The sequence below is a fragment of the Gavia stellata genome, chromosome 10 (genome assembly GCF_030936135.1).
Source record: "Gavia stellata isolate bGavSte3 chromosome 10, bGavSte3.hap2, whole genome shotgun sequence".
Classification (NCBI taxonomy): Eukaryota; Metazoa; Chordata; class Aves; order Gaviiformes; family Gaviidae; genus Gavia; species Gavia stellata.
The window spans coordinates 6,112,474-6,133,627 of record NC_082603.1 but is presented as its reverse complement, the minus strand read 5'-3'; the positions used below and the strand labels follow the sequence as shown (position 1 = coordinate 6,133,627).

The 21,154-nt window shown below is 63.5% G+C and overlaps 2 protein-coding genes across 2 annotated transcripts in view; both read right to left on the bottom strand.

The window, feature by feature from the left end:
- Nucleotides 1-1,520, bottom strand: part of LHX4 (LIM homeobox 4) — a 3,444-nt gene extending 1,924 nt beyond the window's left edge. The window contains exon 1 of the mRNA XM_059822139.1: nucleotides 1,257-1,520. Within this exon, the coding sequence (XP_059678122.1) occupies nucleotides 1,257-1,332 (76 nt within the window). The 5' untranslated portion in view covers nucleotides 1,333-1,520. The remainder of the gene's footprint in view (nucleotides 1-1,256) is intronic.
- A 6,210-nt stretch (nucleotides 1,521-7,730) lies between these two features.
- Nucleotides 7,731-18,079, bottom strand: QSOX1 (quiescin sulfhydryl oxidase 1). Its single transcript, XM_059821995.1, has 12 exons — nucleotides 17,803-18,079; nucleotides 15,524-15,624; nucleotides 14,128-14,176; nucleotides 13,844-13,946; nucleotides 12,960-13,050; nucleotides 12,579-12,724; nucleotides 11,977-12,111; nucleotides 11,653-11,782; nucleotides 9,554-9,676; nucleotides 9,296-9,440; nucleotides 8,878-9,057; nucleotides 7,731-8,484 (listed from the first exon to the last, which is right to left on the bottom strand). Exons 1-12 carry the CDS (start codon nucleotides 18,077-18,079, stop codon nucleotides 7,751-7,753), a joined length of 2,214 nt encoding a protein of 737 aa, XP_059677978.1. The 3' UTR covers nucleotides 7,731-7,750.
- Nucleotides 18,080-21,154: the final 3,075 nt, after the last annotated feature.

The window sequence follows — 21,154 nt, the reverse complement described above, 5'->3', positions numbered from 1 at the left end:
TACACCCCCCTAACCCCTGTGTGTCCCCCGAAATGCGGCCGGGCCCCCCAGCACAGCTGCCCGCCCCGACCGGGTTCTCCCGGGGCTCGGGCCCGGCTCGCCCCCCTCGCCGGGGCTCCCTCCCCTCAACTTTGCGGGTGCCCCGGGCGGGGGGGGCAGAGCATCACTTGGCTCCCCTCGGCGGGCTCCCCCCTCCTCCGGGCCCGCAGGGACGCCCCGGTTCTCGGAAACCGTTTGCAAACGGAAGGGGAAAACAATTAATAATAATAACAACAATAATAATAATAATAATGATACCCGCGCAGCTCCAGCCCGGGCCGCCCGCGGAGCCCCGGGGCCGGGCCGGGGGCGCAGCGGGGCACGGCCGCCCCCCGCAGCGGCTCCGCGCATCCGTAGGGGTGTGCGTGCCCAGGGGCTGCCCCCGCGCAGGGCTCGGCCCTGTGGAAACCGGGAGGCTGACAGCCCCTACGGCTCAGACCCGGCTGCCGGCGCGTGCGTCCCGCCGAAACACGCGCGGGTCCGTCCACCCGTGGGGTCCATACACATCCACAGGTAGGCGGGTGCATACACCCCCCCCCCCCCCCCCGCACGCGCGAGCATGTGCTTTCACGCGAACGCGCTACCTGTAGCTATAGAACATATATGCGCACGTATAGAGGTACAGGTGATTTTCGGACGGACGCAGACGCGGCGGCATCGCTCCACGGACCGCGCGGAGCCGAACCGGGCTCCCCGTCCCGGTAACACGCACGCACGCCCGTGGGTCCCTTCCGACCGCCGCCGCTCGCCCGTGAGGCGCTGCCTGTCGCGATAAACGATATAAGCGGGGGGTCGGGCGCTGCCGGCCGGGGGTGCGCGGCGGCGGGCGGGGAGCGGGGCCCCCCAGGCGCAGACACACACTCGCACACGCACTTGCACACGCACGGCCGGAGCCGCGGCCGCGCCGACCGCCCCGTCGGGGCCGGGCCCGCATCGCTCCGCACGACTCCCGCCGCCGCCGCCCGCCTGCCCGCCCCGCGGCACCGCTCTCCCTTCCGCAGGCTGCTGATTTTTCACGTCTATTAAGGCTGTTACGGAGGGGGAAAAAAATAAAGGGGAGGAAAAAAGCCCACCGCGGGCGGGAGCGGGAGGCACCTGCCCAGCCCGCAGGGCGCTGCCCCTCCAGCCCCGGCCCGCCCTGCCCTGCCCTGCCCCGCCGGCCCGGGGCCGCCCTTGCGGCAGGGAGCGAAGGAGGGAGAAGAGAAAAGCGTCCTTACGTTGCACCGGCACACCGAGGATCTCGGGAAGCCCCTTGACAGCCCCTTCGGCAGCGAGCGCGGAGCTTTGCATCATTTTATTGGCCCGGGGGCGGCGGAGGGGAGAGAAGAGGGGAGGGAGAGACGCGGCCCGGGCCGGCGGAGCCCCGCGGCGGGAGGCAGCGCCGGGTCCCGCGGGCGGTGCCGGTGCCGGTGCCGGTGCCGGTGCCGGCCCGGGCGCGGCGCCGCAGCTGTGCCCGCCAGCGCCGCCCGCCTCCCATTCATTCACCCTGCGGGGAGCGCGCCTGACGTCACCGCCCGCAGGGGGGCGGGGGCGGGCCGGGCCGCCCGCGGCCAATCGCGGCCCGCCCCGCGCCGGCGGGGGCGGGGCCTGGCGGCGGGGAGGCGGGGCTTGCGGCCCGGAGGCGGGGCCTGCGGGGAAGGGGCGGGGGCTAGGGGCGCCCCGCGGCCCGAAGCGCGCCGGGGCCGGGCCCGGCCCCCAGAGTCTGACGCTGTCGCGACGCAGCGCTGTCGCGACCAGGGCCGCTGTCCAGCGCCAGGGAGCTCTATCCGACGGTGCCGTTGGTGGGAGAGAGCAAAGAGCCGAAGGCCGCAGAATCTCCCGTCGGGGCTCAGGGACCTTCTCCAGCTCCACGGGTGGCGCGTGCCCCCTCCGGGCACCCAGCCCCAGCGCTGGCCCTCCTGCCGCCGGGAACGGGGGCTTAGCTGGGCGGGCACCTTCCCCGGCTCCGGCAGACACCAGCACATCACCATGCCCTTGCCGCTGCGCCAACGTGAGCTATTTCCCAGTGGCTGGTAACCCCCACGGGCAACCCCAGTGCCGGGCACGAGCGCGGCAAGCTCCGCTTCGACAGGGCGCTGTAACGCACCCGTGCCCCGGGGGGCCCGTCCCAACGGCAGCTCCCCCAGGGATACATCTGGGCACGGCAAGAGCCCACCCAACTCCGCAGTGCTGCAGCACGCCCAGCCTGACAGCCCACCGGCTGCTGGGGCACGAGGGTGGCGACGCCAAAGTCACAGGGCAAAGGGCTCGGCGTGACTACGGCTTCCAGAAGGGTCCCCACGGGGCTTTGCCGAGGGAAAACCCCGGGGCAACCCAGCCTATGGCACCAGAGCAAAACCGATTCCTCGAGAGGCGGCGGTACCCGGCGGCAAAGGGCTGGGCAAGGAAGCTCACCAAAACACAGCTGAAGTTAGCTGGAGTGGATGCCTTGAGCATCACCCTTCCTGATGCTCACCGCGTCACCGGCTCGGGGACGACGGTGCCAAACGGCCCCGGTGTGCTGCGACATCCCTCTCTGCCTGGCTAACGGGGGCTTGGAGCGCTGAGCCTGCCCGAGCAGGGTGAAACCTCCGAGGTGGCACACATGGCAGCGCTGGCAGGGGAGCGAAGGACGCTCAGCCCAGCTGAGAGCGCAGCCGCCCTCGGCTCACGCGTGGCCTTTCTGTGCCTTCCTTTCCACGCTGAAATGCAAACTAGGAAGAGATTTTTCCCTCCTGAAAAAACCTGAACCAGCCCCTCAGGAAATGTGCGGGTGGGACACGCCAGCGATTGGAGAAAAAATGTTTTGTAAAAATGGAAGTAATAAAACCTAAGACATGTATTAAGCCTGATGGTTCCTTAGGAAAAAAAAAATTATATTTTTTTCAATGAGCTGCTGGGTTTTAACCCCAAAGCTTCATTTTAGCAGCAAAACCCCAGTGGTCTCATCTTGCACCACTGGGCAGAGACTGGTGTGCACTCATTGCAGGAGTGAGGCCCCCCCCCCGCAGTCCACCGAGCCCCAAAATTCCCACCACAGGGGCGGTGAATCCCATCCCCTCCCATCCCATCCCCTCCCCTTCTCCCTTAAATCAAGCCCTGGCTCTTAAGTGCATTAAGCTCGTCCAGGCCCCCGCCGCCCCCGGCCACCTGCGCTCCCCAGCCCCTTGGGGCAGGGGCCGCCGTCCCCCCGCGGGGTCCCCAGCCGGCCGGCAGCACCGGAGCACGGCTCCCAGGCTGGAGACGCAAAAAGGCAGTCCCTAAGGCAGATTTACCGCAGAAGTTTAGCCGGATGTGCGGACAGACGGACAGACGGACACCGCCCCGTGGCCTCCCTGTCCCACTGCTTTGCATTTCCAACCTGTTCCTCTAATTATTCCACTGCTGCCAGGAGTCATCTCAGTCTCCCCTCTCTGGCACGCTCTGATTTATCTCTCAGGCGGGCTAACAGCTCCCCCCACCCCCTTCTCCTTGGGGAATTCAATTTTCATTCATTTTTCTGCTTTGCCAGATTGATCCAGGCCCCTCTGCCCCGCTCCGGATCACTCATGGCAGCAGTCAGCAGGCAAAGGGAGTCACGCAGCACCGAGCCTTCGCCTCGGGGGAGCTGCCACCGTGAGCGTCCACTAAAAAACAACCCACCAGCATCTTTCTCCCTGCACGCTCTCGGCTCGCCACGTCTTCCCCGTAGAGCCTTCATCCCTTCCCCACTGTTGCAGTACAGCTTTGTCCCCCCCATCCTTCCTGCTGCCCATCTGTTCCTCGCGTCGGTGGGTTTTTGGTCTCGTTTGGGATTTTTTTGGTCTCTTTTGGGTTTGTTTTCCCCAGCACGCCCTGGTACCCTGGAGTGCAGGGAGGAGAGGGTGGTCAAGGTGGGCACGAGCTACTGGCCCAACAAACCCCCTTTGTGCCACCCAAGATGCTGCCGGGTCCTGGTGATGCCCAAGGAGGGGGGGTTGTATGTGATGGGTGTGAAATCCCCCCGCCCAGGCTTCCTCCTCCTCCCAAAGCTAAAACGGGGCTAAGGATCAGCAGTGACGAGCCTGCCAAAGGGTGAATGTCACAATTTTCAGAAAGTAGTATTTTCAGAAAGTAGTATTTCCAGGGCAGTTTTGGGGGGGGGCTCTGGCCCCGCACAGATGCCCTGCTCCCTCCTCTACATCACCTGAACCCCCTCTGGCCCCGCAGGTGGATGAAGACACCAGCAGCGCCACGCGATGATGCAAAACTCACAGGCAGGCGGGGTTGGTGCTCCCGCACCTTCCCTGCCGGTATTAATTAATAATAAAAAAGCAGGTAAACCCCCGAGGCTTTGCCAAGACCTGGACCCAGCCGCCCCTCGTGTGCCCCCAGCCCCGGGCACACGGGAACTGGGGACACCGAGGACAGTGCGTCACCGATGGGGACGTCGGTGCATCGTTCCCAGGTGCAACAGGGGTGTTTCAAGGTGGAATTGGGGGGGTGCAAGGAAAACCCACGCCTGGCCCATGCCTGGGGTGTGTGAGCGCAGCCATATCCCCTGTCAGCAACACCGGAGTGGGCTTGGAGGTGCCGGGGAGCTCAGCCGACAGCAAGGCTTCATACCACCCCTGCAGTGAGTTTGCCAGGTCTCAGCCCAGCTCCCAGAGTCCCCTCGCTTGACAAAACCAGCTCCCCCAGCCCGAGGTGGGGACAGCCTTAGGGGCCAAAGCTGCCATAGCCACCCTTTGGCATGGGGTCACCTCCCCTCCAGGCAGCGCTGGCCACAGCACCCCGAGACCCCATGTGTGCAGCCCGCCAGCAGCCCCCACTGCTTCCCACTTCTTAATTACCCCACTAATTACCCGTAACCCCCATCCCACATACACCCCTATTGCCAGGGGTGGCCTGGAGCGAGGACAAGCACAGCGAGAGCCGGGTACTCACCAACGGCCGGAGAAAGCCTCTCCCCTCGCAGGCACTGCCGAACGGGGCGTTGCTAATTGTAATTGAAAAATTAATCGACGTTGAGCGAACCCCCGGTGATTTTATGGCCCGAGCGCAGGCGGAGGGGGGATGCCGGTGGAGAAAGGCTCTCGCCAGCGCCGAGAAGGGAAAGGGAAGAGGGGCGAGGCGGGAGGGAGCGAGTGCCGAAGGGGTGGGAAGGTGGCTGGGTGTGCGGGGGGCGCGGGGGGACGGCCACCGGCCTCGCGGAAAATTAAATTGCACTCGAGGGTAAATTGTATTAGGGAATAGCGGCCGCCTCGCGCCAGCCTGTGGCCATTTGGGTAATTAGCCCCGGGGACACCCCAGCTTGTGGCGGTGCTGGGAAAGGGTAACCCCCATCCAGGAGGGCACCTGGGGGGGCTTGGAGTGGGCCCCCCCCCACCAGGACAGCCTGTCCCCCCCATGAGTGTGGCCATGGCACAGTTTGATGCTCCCCCTGTGCCAGGGCTCTGCCCCAAAGTCAGCATCCCGGGGGGGGCGGTGGGGGGGACACTCCCCTGGCAGCGCTGCGCCCCGCAGCAGGCTCCTGCCTGCACTGCTGCCTGCAGTGACCCGTTTGTGCCCCGCACTGGGGCTCCCCAGGTGCTGGGGTGGGGCGGACACCCCGGGGGAGCCGGGGCCAGGAGGATTGGGAGTGCACCAAACAGGATTACGGAAAGTCTATTTATTGGACTCTCTTTTTCCTGCGCGCACGGCAGCTTTAGCTCCCCGGCCCTGTAAATCTCCCCAGCGGGCCTGTCGGGGATGCTAATCTGGGCAGCCCTGCCTGTGGCTGCCTGCTAACCCCCCTCCGGCACCTCCCTCCTCCCCTGCCCCAGCACCCACCTCCCCAGCCCTAATCCCCTGCACCCTCCTGCTGCATCCCCCCCAACGCACCCTCCTGCTGCATCCCCCCAACGCACCCACCTACTGCATCCCCCTAATACGTCCCCCAGCCTGTCCCCGGCGCCGGCAGCCCCGCCGAGATATGTGGGGGCCGGGGGTAACCGTGAGCAGCCCCTCATCACAAGCCCTGGGTCCCACGCAAGGGAGCAGCTGGCGGGGAGGGGGTGCACGGGGGGTTATTGATGTTGGGGATAAACCCCCTGGGGAAATCAAGAAGGAGGCAGCAGGGCTGCGGCGATGAGACCTTTTCCCCATCCATCACGCGGCGGTGGGCAGGACCGGCACCCGGCTGGGGGGACGCGGTCCCCCTCCATGCCGGGACGAGGCCACCGAGGACCCGGCTAAGGGACATGGCCGAGGCCAAGTGGGCCAGCAGTGGCAGGAGAGGGGTGCCAGCGCCATGTCCCATGGAGGTGTGACCATGCACAGACACCAAAGAAGAAGGAAAGACAGAGCAAGAAAATTTATTTCAAGGGCAGGTGAGGGAGGAAGGGCTGGAGGAGCCAGAGCTCCCGGTGCCTGGGCAGCAGCGGAGCCAGTCACCCTCCTTCCCCATCCCGCCGGCCCTCGCCTCCCACCTGGGCAAAGTGAAGATATCAAGAAAAAGGCTCCAAATCGGATTGACACCCCCCCTCCCCCTTAATAAAGTTTATTATCGGCCGGGCTCTAATCCTTTTAAATCCCCTGCGCGGGGGGAAGGGCCGGGATTAGGGCAGGGCAGCGTAATCCCAATGAATTTGTTACAGAGGGATTTAGGCAGTGCCGGGAGAGCAGATGGCCCTGGCCCCGGCTCTGGAAAACAACCATTTTCCTTAATGATTCCTAACAAGGATAAAAGGGCAGAGAGAATCGGGGACAGGGGCAGGGGGCCCGCACCCGCGGAGGTCCCAGTTCCCAGGGGGCTGTGGGGACGCTCGCGTGTGTCTCCCTACTCCGGAGCACAGGCACGGCCGGCACCCAACTGCAGCCCCATGGCTCATGCCAACTTTTTTCCAGCAGCTTCCTGCCCCCCCCCCCCAGGCTCCCTCCCCATCACCCCGCTTGAGGACAAACCACGAGCCACCCCAAACAGGGGGACATGCCGCCTGTATGGGGGGCAGCTGGCCAGGGGTGCGTCCAGAAGCAAAAAGCAGGAGAAAATGTACAATAATAACAATTTAAAAATATTTAAAGGATTTAAACCAAGCCAGTGCTCTTCCCGGGGTGATGGGGGAGGCCGGAGCGGGGACAGCCGGCGGTGGGGGGACAGCAGGGAGGGGAGGTGCTGCCCCGGTGTGCTGGCGCGGCAGGGACCAGCCGACACAGCCGGGCCAGCGTCAGCAAAAATAATTTATTCCACTAAGACAAGCAGGGAGCGAACAACAGCGCAGGGAGGGGGCGAGGAAAGGAGGGGGGGGCCCCGGTCCACGTCGCAAAGCGGGGGACACACAAAATGCAGCTGAACCCACAATGCCACCCCCTGCCCAGCAGTGCCTGCTTTTTGGGGGGCTAAACCCCCACCCTCCTGGCCCCACTAGTGGTTTCACCCCAAAGGGCTGCTCCCCAGCATGGGACTGGGCTTCCCAGTTTGACACCAGCCCAGCACTGGGGAGCTCCCAAGGGCAGCTGGGTACCGCGACACGAAACGCTGTCGGCATCCCAGCTCCCGTGCACCCGAAAACGTGGCACCGTGACCTGAGAGGGGGATGCTTCGACACCTCCTTCCCCCCAAAAAGAGCCCTCCACCTCCCCACCCAGGGCGAGGTGACTGCTGCGAGCGGGCAGCTGCCGGGGGGGACGCACCACACCCCTTCCCGCTGGGGGACAAAACGCTGTCCCAGGGATGCCCCAGCCTCGCAGCCCACCCACCCCGGGGGCAGCCCCCAGCCCCCCGCAACCGCTCTCAGGCCACGGGGAAGCCGGGGCGGCCTTTCCGGGCGCGGGTGCGGAGACGGAAGAAGGTGTACATGCCCAGGAGGCACATGGAGGAGAGGAAGTAGAGGGCGACGCAGAGGCTGATGTCCAGGCGGGAGAAGCCCAAGCCGAGCACCCGCAGCCAGGGGCTCCTCCGCACGCCCTCCCTGGCCTCCTCCTCCTCCTCCCGGACCAGGACACCGGGAGCCCGTCGGCGTTCCCGGCCCACCCCGGCATCCCGGGGCAGGGCGATGGTGTCCCGCTTGCTGAGCCGCCGGCGCCGGCCGGCCGCCGCTCGCAGCGCCTGGCTCTTGAAGTGCTGCTCACTGAAGGAGTCCAGGTCCACGATGTCCTCGCCCACCTCCCGCAACTTGGGGTTCAGCCGCACTATGCTGGGGCGCCGCGGCTCAGCGGAGCCCGGTCGCCCCAGAGCTCTCGTCTCGCCCTCTGTCTCCTTTTCCTCCTCTTCCTCCTCCTTCTCCCTCTCCTCTCGTGGGCCCTCGGTGCCCAGCCTGGCACCCGTCCCCTCCCTGGCCATGGGGATGGGGTCGACCTCGGCATAGTCCAGGTAGATGTTGGACGGGGAGAAGTGCGCCTTGAGGAAGGCGAGCACGGCCGGCTCGTCCCAGGCGTGCACCCCCCGCTCCTCCTTGTGGCACTGGGGACACATGTCCGGCGGAGGCCACTGCAGCTTGGGGAACTTGGGGTCCTCTGTGTCACTTCCTGCAGGGACCGGAGCCAGCGAGGGGGTTAGAGGGGACACGCGACGCAGCCCTCCCCCTGTACCGGTATAAACACCCCGGAGCAGCCAGCAGCTGGGGTTGGGGACATTTGGAGGAGCTCTCGGGAGGAGGGGTCCTCCGAGGGCACGCGGCAGCTTTGGGAAGCTCCCTGCCGGGAGCGTGCAAGACCCAACTGCGTCTCCAGGGCAGTCTGATGCTGCGTGACCAGCTGCTGTTCCCTGTGATGGGGGACGATGACAGCGGGATGTCCCCATCACTGCACCCTAACGCAGCCATTTGCTGGCTCCATCCAGGAGGAGGGATGCTCCTCCACCTCACCTCCCCTTTTCCCCTGGGAAGCCACCCCGGCTCCCCTCCCAGTGTCCCCCCTTACCTGCCAGGCGAGCGTTGACCTCGTTGTGGTGGGACCAGAGCCAGAGGACGGCCTCTTCCCGGCCTGCCACCCGGTCCATGGACTCGGCCGCCATGGCCTCGAAGTGCTGGGCGCACTCCTGGCAGCCGAAGAAGTGCCGGACGTAGCAGCGCATGGTGCTCAGCACCTCCAGTGGCAGCTCTGGGGGGAGGCAGAGGGTAGGAGGGGGATGGGAGGGCAAGTCGGGACCCCGCAGCCAGACTGCCACGGTCCCACAGCCGAGGTGGCAGCCCTGCACCCCAACTGCGGCTCCTGCCCTCCCCACAGACCTGCCTCGGGGCGAGACAAACCTTTTCCTACATGCAGCATCCCTGCCCGTGCCACAGCCTGTCCAGACACCCCCTCCCCGAGACCTGAACCCCCCTGGGGACACCAATACCTTTGTCGGGGCCGCTCTGGGCAGCCTGGACAGTCAGCAGGTGGAAGATGGTCCAGAGCCCGCAGGGGTAGCCACGGAAGTGGGGTTCAGTGCCCTGGCAGCCCACCCAAGTCACATTGGTGGGGAGCACGGCAGGTTGGGAGGCCTGGAGGACAGACGGACACGGCGTGACGGAGCTGGCATATAATCCGGGGTGGTGGGAAAGGGGCAGGGGTGAGGAGAGGAGACCAGGGCCCGGGGTCCCCATGGTTGCCTTACATCTTTGTTATTCTTCACGGCCTCCTTCAAGGTGCTGCGGGGCAGCTCGGGCTCCGTCCAGTTCCTCAGCCAGCCGTCCAGGGACCGCAGGTAGGTCTGCACGCAGGGGCGCCCGGGGAAGTACTGCAGAGGGGAGACAGGGATGAGGAAACCCAGCGCCCACCCTGGGAGCAGCAGGGCAGCCCGCCGACACCCCCGGCTCACCGGGACGGGCACTGGGCAGCACCGGCATCCTCTATGGCAGTATGTGCTGGAGGGCAGTGCGGTCCCGGTGAAGTTTCGGTGCCCGGCCCCGAGGGGCTGGGAGCCGCGGCGTGTCCCCTGTGTGCGTGTTCAGGCTCTGAACCTCGGCCCCGTCTGAGGGAGGCAAAAAGCCACCCTGACCATAAATCAGCGCAAAGCCGATTAGCAGCAGCACTTTAAAACAGGCGCTCCGAGGAGAGAGGGCAGCCCGCCAGCACGTGCCACGGATGGATGGACAGACGGACAGACGGAGGGACCAACTCAGGGGGAGGATGGGACCAGCAGCACACAAGAAAAGTGACAGGGAAGCGGAAGGAAGGAGCGTTTTGCTAAGTCTGAGCTGTTCTTCTCAGCCAGTGGGGAATCACATGGAAAGTCCCAAATTCACAGGGGAATTCATCTGCGATCTGACGTTTCTGCTGCAAAATGCAGTCCCCCCACCGCTCCTTCAGCGGGAGGCTTTGCTGCGCCATCCCCTGCCTTCCAGGCACCACTTCTTTCCACGTTAGGATTTTTCCTCTCTCCTTGCCTTAAATCCCTCGTGGGAACGCAACAGTTAAGGCTGGGACCCGCTGGCTGAGCTCCCCCAGCCTGAGCCCTGCCGGGCTGGCAGCAATCCTGGGGACGCTGCTCCGTCCCGTGGATGAGCGCGGCAATGGCAGCGCCGGCTCAGCATCCCTGGGGAAGCCCTGGCACCCACCACACACCCGGTGCCTCCTGCCCGCAGCGGGGACGCAGCTTTGCCTCCTTGCCAAATTCGGTGCTTGGCCAGCGAGGGGAAGGTTTGCAGGGAGAATTAAAAGCTGATCAAATAAAACCACCGCTGCTCCCCACCACCCCAGCAAGCTCGTACCCTTGGCCAGGGAGCTGGTGCGATGGGGGATTTACTTCCCTAACCCTGTGGTTCTCATTAAAAGGAGAAATACACAGGGCGGTAGCTGGGGGCAAGCAGAGGAAAAGCCACACGAAGCTCTGAGCTGAGGACTTAAGACTCGTTGCACCAGCGGCTCACGTTCGGAGCTCTTTGCTGGGAGAGAGCAGGCAGGGGTGGGAGCAGGGGGTGTCTCGCACATCGGCAAGGGCTACGCAAGGTCCAAACGGAGCGTGAGACCCTGGGTGACAAAGGAGGGAGCAAAGAAGGCAGGCATGGCCAGGTGAAGGTCTGCCAAGGAGCCCGGGCTGGGACAGGGACAGGGGTGGGGACAGGGCTCCTGCAACCCCAGTGGTGGAAACCTCAGCCAAATGCAGCGCTCCGTCGCACCAGGAAATTAAAACTGCCCTGCTTCTGCTGCCTCAAAGCTCCTACACACTTCAATTTCACCAAGCCCAACAGAGAAGAAAAAAGGAGACCTTAAAGTAGGCTCTTCCAGAGCCTGACTCTGAGCAGGAGTCCTTTTCCTGGACTATCAAAGGAGCCCGCAGAGATCAGCTCCCCGAGCTGAGCATCCAAGTCAGGTGATCAGAGTTACAGACCCCTCTGATCATCTCTGCCACCCCAGCGGGTGACAGCGTCTCTTCTGAAAAGACCCACTGCCATGATACCACCTGCAAGTGCCGATCCTGCTCTGCCCACCAATACCTGCACCTCACGTCTCGTCTGAAACTCTCCGGCACCCGCTCTCGGCTCCCATTGGGACTCTGGGCCGAGTTTGGAGATCCACAGGGATGGGGATAGCTTCATGGTGGCTGTGCGACACGCTGAGCACCGGGACGCAGGGCTCACATCTGAGACCGCCACGCTTCGCTACCTGCGAGCGCTGGGACGTGGTGGCCCGCACCCTGCATTTGCATTTCACCTTATAAATAGCTACGTGGAGGCACGGGCAGTTCCTCTCCCGACACCAAAACCTCCTCACCTTCACCAGCGTGGCCACGTAGCACTTGAAGGCGGCCAGCTGGGCTCCCGACAGCGCGGCGGCACGGGCAGCCTCCACCCGCAGCGAGTAGTGCAGCGTGGACTCCAGGTCGGCCATGTACACCTTGGAGCTGGGGAGGGGAGAGCAACACGATGGTCCATCAGTCCGTTAATCCGCACTCCCAGGGACCCAGCCACGATTTGGGTTTTTTCCCAGGGGAAAGGCACAGTCCCAGCCAGTTGCCCAACCCATGGCCGTGGCATCACCTCCCTGCACCAGCCCAAGCCTCCCGCAGGCTCAAAATGATGGAGGGGGAGGTCTGACCGGTCGGCATGCTTCAGCTGTGATGCGTTGGTCTCGTTGGAAGCATCGACGGTTGCGTTCAGCTTGTAGGAGCCGCGGGTGACGCCCGAGAGCGTGCGCAGGTAGTACGTGTAGAAGGAGCGTGCCTCTATGTGCCTGCAAGGAAGGAGAAGCCGTGAGCAAGATCCTCTTCCCTCCCGAACAGCCCCTGGCCCCAAGGAGGAAGCAAAGGGGATCAAAGGCTTAGCCAGACCGGCAACTTGGACCTGGGGAGTAAGTGTGGGGTGGTCCGTACTCTCCACCTGCCACGGCAGTGGGTATCCTGGCACGCGACTCAGAGCAGAATTGAGCCCCGGGGAGCTGCGCCGTGCCACCTCCAGGCAGATGTGGCAGAGGGATGGCTCGGTCACAAGCCATTTTCCTTTCCATCAGCCCCAGGCAGGGCTGGCAGCCCCGTTCAGCGCCCACCAGCAGACCCCTGCCTCCCGCCAGCCTGCCCGACCCAGCCACTGTCTCCTTCCTAATGAACTTTCCCACAATTACAAAGGAGAGCGGAGAGATGGCACCCCTGGCACCCCAGCAGGGTCCCCAGAGCCACCCCCTGCCCTGTGTCCCGCACTCACACGGGCAGGCGGGAGAAGGAGCCGTTGCGGAGGAGCAGGTAGCCGGAGGGGAAGGTGGTGACACCGAACTTCTCCACGAGCTCCTCCTCGCTGCTCAGCACCCTCCTCACCGCCACATTCTCATACTGCAGCATGTCCAGTGCCACCTGCAAGCCCAGCAGCCCCAGGATCAGATGGGGGGGTGGCAGGATCCCCAGCCCCACCAGGGATGCCGCAGGGTTATTTAGTACCCTGTATAACCCTTTGCACCGGTAAAGCAGGGTGCAAGCCAACTGGGGAGGTTGCTGGGAGAGGACTTCCCTGCCAAAGGCACCCAGGAGTTATTGGGCACCAGGGACACGGGCTTAAAGAGAAATGGGGGATAAATGCAGCTGTACCCACCTCTCTGCCCACAAAGGAGTCACTCTTCTCGAAGATCAGTGCCAGGTACTGGTCCTTGTTCCTCTGGAAGAAGGTGCGAACCTCCTCCGCACTGCAAAAGACCAGAGGATGGCAGCGGGTGCCTCAGCATCAGCCGGATGCTCTGCCCTCCCTCCCAAAAGGAGCTCGGCCCTCGTCTGCTGGGATTCTGCAGGGGATGCGGGCGCAGGTTCAGTCCCACCGAGCGGGCAATTCCTCCCCGCTGAAGTTTCCAGCCCAATTTTCTGCTCTGATTCACAGGCTTTGAGAAAAGCCGCCGGGGTCAGCCAAGGAGGGAGAAAACAAAGCACGGGCAGGGCAGGGCAGGAGGGAGCTGCATGCTCGCCCAGGGGAAAAAACAGCAATGAACTTGAACCGAGGCTGTGGGTTTTTTGGCTAGGAAATGGAGGCACTGGAGACCTGAAGCACGTGCCTGGCTTGACCATCGCTTTGGGAAAGCCAAATGCTCCCCCTCGGGACAGCGGGGCAACCGCCTGCATCTGGCAAAGACAACTCAGATCCCAACCGATTTGTACAGGATCAAGAAAACCTTTTCTCGAGGCAGGAAAAAGCTGCTAATGGCAGCAGTCTCACATGGCCTGGCACGGCACTGCCACATCCCCGGCCCAGGCGCCACTTGCCCTAATCAAGGCTGATGAGCAGGTTCATTAGGAGATGCAACAACATGGCTGGTCTCATCCGGGCCACGTAAATGGCTCTCGCCTGGCCAGGTTATCTGCGTCTCCCTGGGACGTGGGTGATGCAGCGGCTGCTCCGTGCTCATTTTTGGCTCAGGATTTCCCCAAATACCTGCTCTCTGTGGGATGGAGGCCACCAGAGCCACCCCCACATCAGGCCACCCCTACCTCGCTGGCTCCAGCGGAGGACAGGCAGGCGGCCAGGCATCATGGCTCTGCTCAAGGTTGGTGATGATGGCATGGCGCAGGTCCTCGACAGTGGCGCTGGGATCTGCAGGGGCACAGGATGCCAAGGGGTCAGTCCTGGGGAAGCCGGTCCCATAGGTTGAGCCGAGGGGAGCCGCTCTGAGCTGCCCCCCCCGGGCTCCCCGAGGTGTCAATGCATGGGGGGTGCGGGCAGCAGGGCCGTTCACACCCAGGGTAAAGAAAACCCTATGGCTCTGAATACTCACTGGTAATCCTTATCCCATCCTCTGCCTTCTTGCTAAAAGCTCTGAAGAACTGAAAGGGAAAAAAACCCACAAGGGGAAACTGGAGTGAGAGTGTGTGGAGTGGGACAGGGAGGCAGTGCAGCCCAGGAGGCAGAGGCTCCCCTGGAACCGGATCTGCCTCGGTTTCCCCACGACATTACAGCATGCTGACCAGCACCAGCCACTGCAGAGGGAGCTCCTGCCTGTGTCCCCATCTTGCAGGGCACCCCCAGAGGGGAGGGATGCAGGCATGGGCTGGGAGCCGTGTCCAGCCAAGGGCTGAGCGCTGGCAGGCAGCAGGGCTGGCATCTCCAGGGCTCCCAGGGAGGCAGCCGGGACCTTCCTGGTCCTGCAAACTGCTGTCTCCCTGCTCCAGAGCTCTCACAAAGCGGGAGAAGGGGGCTTGTCCCCACTCCTCGCCTCCCACAGTGGCTCCAGTGCCCATGGTACAACCGGAGCAGCAAAACCAGGTTGCGTCAGACGGGTGTTTGCTTTGCAGGCTGGGCTGGGAGCGCGGGCTGTTTGCAAAAGGTGTTTGGCGGGGACAGGGGATGCAAAGCAAGTGACTTCTTGGCACCGCCACATCAGCATGCCTCCCTGCCCCGGGAGGTGTTTCGGTTAACGTCCCATGGGCGGTGGGTGCTCAGACAGCGGATGCTCAGTGAGACCCCAAGGCAGGGCTGCGGCACAAGCCAACCTGCCTGGCAAACCCCCAAATCTGACCCCACCTTGGGCTGAGCCTCTAAGCCGGGACTGAAAGCACGTCTCACGAAACCCTTAACCCCCCACCCCATTCCATCTCAAGGCGATCCTGGCTTTCGCTGCCTGCACCTGGAGCGCTTCAGCTTTATTGCCTGTGTTGGAGCAAGGCTCTGTTTGCAGCGGGAAACGCTGTGGAACGGTGTTATCGACGGAGCTAAGGGGCTGGGCATGGGCCCAGAAGGAGGGACGGCACCTCACCAGCCACCGCAGAAGGCTCCCAGTTGAGCCCCGTGCAGCCTCTCGCAGCATCCCTGCACCCTCCTCCAAAACCTGCGCCTGCAACCGCTCTCTACGCCCCCCCAGCAGCCTTTCCCAAGCGTTTCCAATTCAGGTTTCAGACTCTTCCCCATCCTAGGAAGGATACAGCCTCTATGTTTCGCCATGAAGCAGCATTTTGGTTTTCCCTCTCCTTGTTGCTACATCGCCCAGCAGTTGCACTGGCTGTAGCCCAGCCGCAGTTATGTTTTGGGGAAGGGCGAAACAGCTCCAGCCTGCAAAGCCCCAAAGGGAGTATTTTGGTGCAACAGCGCTGTTGATCCGATTAAGCAAGAGAGGGACAGGCCAAAAGGCAAAGCACAGGGAAACCAGGCAAGTGCCCGGCGCACACAGCCCTTACCTTCAGCGTGGGGAAGCCGGTTATCCCAAAATCGGCGCACACTTGCTGGTGAGCCTCGTCGGCGCAGTCGATGGCTGCCAGCATCACCGCAGGCCTCCACTCTGCGGGGACAGAGGATGCGGTCAGCTCAGCACAGCTCAGCCCCTCTGCGGCCCCGAAAACCGCCCCGCTTCCCACAACTGCTACGGAGACAGCAGGGATCTCCCACTGTGCCGGTATCACGGCTCCTCCTGGCCCCAAAATCACAGTTTACCCCTTCCAGGAGACCAACCGATGGTTTCCAAGCCCCAAATACCCAAAGTCACGGTCCGCGCTGGTGTTTGGTGCCCTACTTTTTGGGCAGCAGGAGCACAGGGAAAGCCGTGCGAGGCGGGACCAGGCTTTGCACGCCCTGCCCTCGCCGGCATCAGAGTGCAGGCAGCTCTGCCCGCGGCTGCCTGCCCGTCTGGTTCTGCCTGCCCAGCCTCTGCCCCAGCGGGAAGAGGCCGCCGGGAGAAGGGGAGGGATGGCTAACCGCGGCTGGGGGAGAGCAGGGAACATGGGCTCCAGCTCGTCTCACCCCAGACTGAGGACACAGTCAATAACCGAGAGGGAACAACCCAAAACCAGTGGCCAGGGCACCAGGGCAGAGCCTGCCCAGGTGCTGAGCACCTGCCCCCCCTTTGTGACTCGCCACTGTCACCTCCCCGGGGAGGATCAGCAGGTCCCTGGGGTAAAACAGAGACGAAGAAAAGGGGGCATGGAGGCATTTCAAGCAGCAGGCTCTGAAAGCCAGCAGCAAAATGGAGATAAAAGCTCCGAAATGGCTTCTTTTTATGTAAAGGATGCAAGCTGGAGAACGCCCAGCCTCTCCTCCGAGCAGGGTGGGGAGGGATGTGGTGCCGGCACATGGATGGAGCCTGCACCACCCGAGGCGGGAGCCTGCTGGAGGTGGGGACCTGCTGGGACCGTCCTGAGTTGCAGCTGACAGGGCAGGCAAGCCGCTTCCCGCTGCCCCGGCACCAGTGGCACAGGAAGGCCGGCGCTGAGCCCCGCAGCCGGGAGCCAAGCACGCTCCTGGACTCATCGGCACGTGGTGCCCATGGGTCACCATGGCATCCTCCCCGTCCAGCCCACTCCTGTGAAAATCCACCCGTGGGAATGGCAGCGAGGATGCTGAGCGGCACGGGGGTGGCTTCCCTGCCCTGGCTCCGTGGGCACCATCCACGGTCCAGCCTCCGGAGCAGGGAGCCCTGGGCAGACCTCGTTTTGGAGAGGGGCCAGGAGATCTGGCATTCCCCCCCAGGGCCTGAGCGCGCACCCCATTCCTCACATCCTGCCCTGTTGGGGAGTGCTGACGGCATCCCTTGGGAGGGACGGCATCCCCTCGGAGGGACGGGACGCCCGCCCCGGCAGGCGCCCTGACTCACCCGGCAGCGACCGCGCTATATCAATTACCGCAATAACAGGGAGAAGCCGTGCGTGCCCCGGGATGCCGAGCGAAGCAGGACGAGGGGCCTGGCAGCGGGGTGTGTGGGTCCCCAAGCGGGGCTGGGCACCAGCCAGGTGCCAAGGTCAAAGCCGGGAATAAACCAGCTGGGATCAGCATCTGGCCCCAGCGCCCTGCCAGCCTCTCCCTGCAGGCACCGGGGGGCGGAAGGAGGGTCTGGGGGGGCAGCAGGACCCCCCATGAGTGGGGCAGGTTCAGCCTGAGCTTCTCGCAGCCAAAGGGGCTCCAGGGATGCTGCTAAGGCGGGCCTGGCCATGGTGGGGGGGAGGCCCTGGGTATCATGGGGGGGGGGCCTGGGCCTTCCCACCGGGCTGACGGTCCAGAGAGGCTGGGGCAGGGACGCGAGGGGATTTAGGGGTGCTGATGGAGGGTAAGGAAGAGGGGATCGAGGGGTTCTGATGGGGAGGGTGCAGAGGGGATGCAGGGGTGCTGACAGGGCCGAGGATGCAGTGCCAGGGATGCAGGGGGGATTTAAGAGTGCTGAAGGAGAGGAGGATGATGAGACAAGGACGCAGGAGGGATTCAGGAGCGCTAATAGGGGGGCAGGGGCACAGGGAGGGTTTAGGGGTGCTGACAGGAGAACAGACAGGGGAGATTTAAGGGTGCTGATGAGGACACAGGGGCAGAGGCGCGGGGGATTAAAGGCGGTGCTGATGGGAGAAGACAGAGACGGGGATGCAGGGGGAAAAAACAAGGGCAAGGACACGGGGAGGGCCTGGGGGTGCCGAGGGGGCAGGCAGGGATGCGGGAAGGGGCGGGGGGAAGCAGGGCAGCGGGGCCGGGGACTCACCGCGGAGGTCGTGGGCCAGGGCCCGCCATGTGGGCGCGAAGTGGACGCAGTGCCCGCACCAGGAGGCGAAGAACTCGACGGCCCAGGCGCTGGGGGAGCCCAGCAGCCGCCCCTCCGCCCCGCTCCCCAGCAGCTCCAAAGGGTCAGTGGCCGAGTACAGCCCGCGGGGCCGCGCCGCCGGCAGCGACAGCCACAGCACCAGGACCGCCGCCGGCCACCAGCGGCCCCCCCCGCCACCGCCGCCGCCACCCCGCGCCCGCCGCCGCCGCCGCCACATCGCCCGCCAGGCCGCCCGCCGCCGCCCGCCGCCTTTAGGGCCGCCCGCCCGCCCCACCCACCGGGGGCGGGGCGGGGGCGGGGCCAAGGCAGCCCGCACGGCGGCGCCCCCTGTCGGGCGCGCAGCGGCGCACCCCCACATCACAGCGGGGTGCCCCGTATCCCCCCCAGCACCAGGCAGCGCCCCCAGTGCGCTGGGCAAGGGGCTGCGGTGGGGCCCAGCGCTGAGGCCCCAGCGCTGCCCTCCCGCCAGGGGATGGACAGCAGAGAAGGATAAGACTCTGATCAAGCGGGGAAAGGCGAAGGCGGCTGACTCAGGCCCGAACCCCGAGGTGCCGCCATGGCGGTCATCCCCCAGTGGGGCCGCTGGCCTGAGGACAGCGCCCGGGTCGGACGCCATGACACGGGCCAGCGTCACCGGGCAGCGCCTGCCGGGATACCCTGCGGGATGGGGACCCCGGAGATCCGGCTGCCCTCACCCCAACCCTGCCAGGGAGGTGCGACAAGGATACCCAACGAGGCCCCAAAATCCAGCTTCTCCGCCCCAAAAAAAGCAGCCCCGCAGGCCAGGCGGCCCTGCGTCCAGCCACAGCCTCCCCGCCAGCCCGGCCGTGCCGCTGCTCACGCACGCACCTGCCTCGTGGCCGGAAGGTGTCCGTTGCCCAGCACCCCGGGGCACAGCCGGGCACCGCCGGGGTGAACACGGCCCCGAAATCCGGCCCTCCGCTGCCTCCCCACCCCCTGAGGCCGGGGGGCCCCCGGCACTGGGGGTGCCCCGTGCTGTTGAGGGCTGGTTGTTGGCTCTGTCCCCAGGAAGGCCATTAGCCCTGCTGGGCCCCACCTAGGTATTTCAGGCGGACTTGCCATGCTAGAAAAACAAGCCTGCCAGAGCCAAGTCTGGGGAGGGCAGGGGCCTCGCACGGGGCACAGCCCTGGGGCAGCTATGGGGCTCGCAGAGTGGGTCTGGCTGCGGGGGACGGAGCCCAGCAGACACGACCCTTGGGGGATTGCTGCCACGCATCCTCCCAGAGTCCAAGCGAAGGCAGAAGGTGGTTTCCTCCAGCCCTGCCAGCTGTAATTAAATGCTTAAGGGATTATCACACCTTGCTGTCCAACTCGGAGAGAAGTGCAGCCCAGCCCGTGCGGGGCTGCTCTGAAAGGTGGTCCGTGGCGATTGCCAGATACCTTGCCCCGACTCGTCTTTATCTAGGCGGCGATGAAAAGACAAAAATCCCTGTGCTTAGGGATGTCATCACCGTTATTTTACCCTGGCCTAAAGTCCTCATTTTAAGGGCTCATCAGCTTGATTAGATTATCACAGCAAAGGAGAGGTGCTCAGCACCAGGGTAATTGCCAGCATCCTCCTCATCCAACTCACCCCTCCCTCCCGGGGAGCCCAAATTCCTTGAATCCTTTTTTAGATGCAAAAGCAGCATCTAACCCAAAGGCAGATGGGCAAGAGCCCGCACCCCAGGGCTCCGGCTCCTTTTGAGGTGAGCCACGCCATTGCTCATCCGCCAAAGCCCTGGGGTGGGGATGCTCCTGCTTCCGGCTGCCCAGGGAACAGCCGGGGCCGCGGGTGCTGCCAACGACCCTGCCGCCGGCCTGGCATGTTCCGTCCCCACGGCTCCCCAGGGAACAGCTTCCTTCAGTGGTAGGGTGTGGGACTTTCCAGGCATGGATTTGCCCAGATAGCCTTTTTTTTCCTTTTAACCCTGCTGCAAAACAAGAGGTGAGGCTTTTCTTCTGCCTCAAACTGGGAAGAGCTGGATTTTGGTTGCAGAACGCCCTGAGACAGGGCATGGAAAGCCAAAGATGAAGCAGAGATTTTGAAACAACCTGTTTTAAGACGGATTTGAGAATAACTAAGATGAATTAAAAAAAAAAAATTAAAAAAAAAAAAAATCAAGAAGCGGTAGAAGTCTGCGGAAGTTTTAGAAATGCCGTCCCAGCGCTGTCCGCCTTTTTGTCCCCTCCTTGCTTTGCACCCCCTCACTGCTAGCAGAGCCTGCGGGCACCAAAGCACAGCGGAAGGTGCTGGGTGACCCTGGACGCCCAGCTGCTGAGCCCCCAGCCAGCCCTAAAGCCCAGCTTTAGGTTCTCGTGGCACATTTAGGAACCTACTTGGTTTTCAGCTGCGCTGCACAGCAAAGCCTTCAGCACCCAGCTCAGCATCTTTAACTTGGGGAAGAGATATGCTTTACTCCCCCATAGCAAGGCCATGGGCTAAGGACCACCGTAGAGGTTCCCGTGCTGCACAAGTCCCTGTGCAGCAGCTGAGTGGTGGCTTTAGTTCATTAAGCTCATCAGCTCTCAAATCTCCTTTCCCAGACTAACAGCCAGCAGGAATCTCCTTGAAGTCAATGAGGTGTGGGCAACACCAACAAGCTGAGAGCCTCAAAGGCCGCTAAGATCTCACCAAAATAATTTTAAGCCCTGCAGAACTTGTTTTGTGCACCCAAAATGGATCATTTTCACAGACACAAAGAGCTACTCTGATCACCTCTGTGCTGGGATAGAGATGAGACAAGGAAAGAGCAGTTGGGTTTTTATGTATTCAGCCCTTGAAGTGCTGGAAAGGACTACTGAACTTGCTTCAGAAATTGGGGAAAGGTTTCTACTGTTCGTTTTTAAAAGCATGAATCTGGCTGCAAAACACCAACAGCTCAAAATGGCCGGGTAAGCCAACCCAGGCCCTTCTCACGTCCCTTTAGTTGTGAAGGTTTGGGGACAGGGAGATCCTGAAACGGACTTTCTTCCTTGAAAATTAAAGAACGCGTTCCTACCTAATTGTGTGATTCCAGGAACTGACTCCAAGAAAAACACGCAACCAATGCAAGACTCATGATACAATCACGGCCACCTCGTCACCTGGTCCTGGCATTTTGGAGGCCGTTCAGAAAAGTTTGCATCCAACTCCTCTGTGAGCGCCTCGGAAATACCAGTCGCAGAGGAGGCTCCACAGTTTTCCTGTCTGTCGCCAGCCTTCACTGAGATGGTCTGATGAACTCGGTGAAGCCCTCCTCAATCTGGAGCACAGCACCGCTTAAAGAGTGGTCCTTCTCTAAATAAAAGA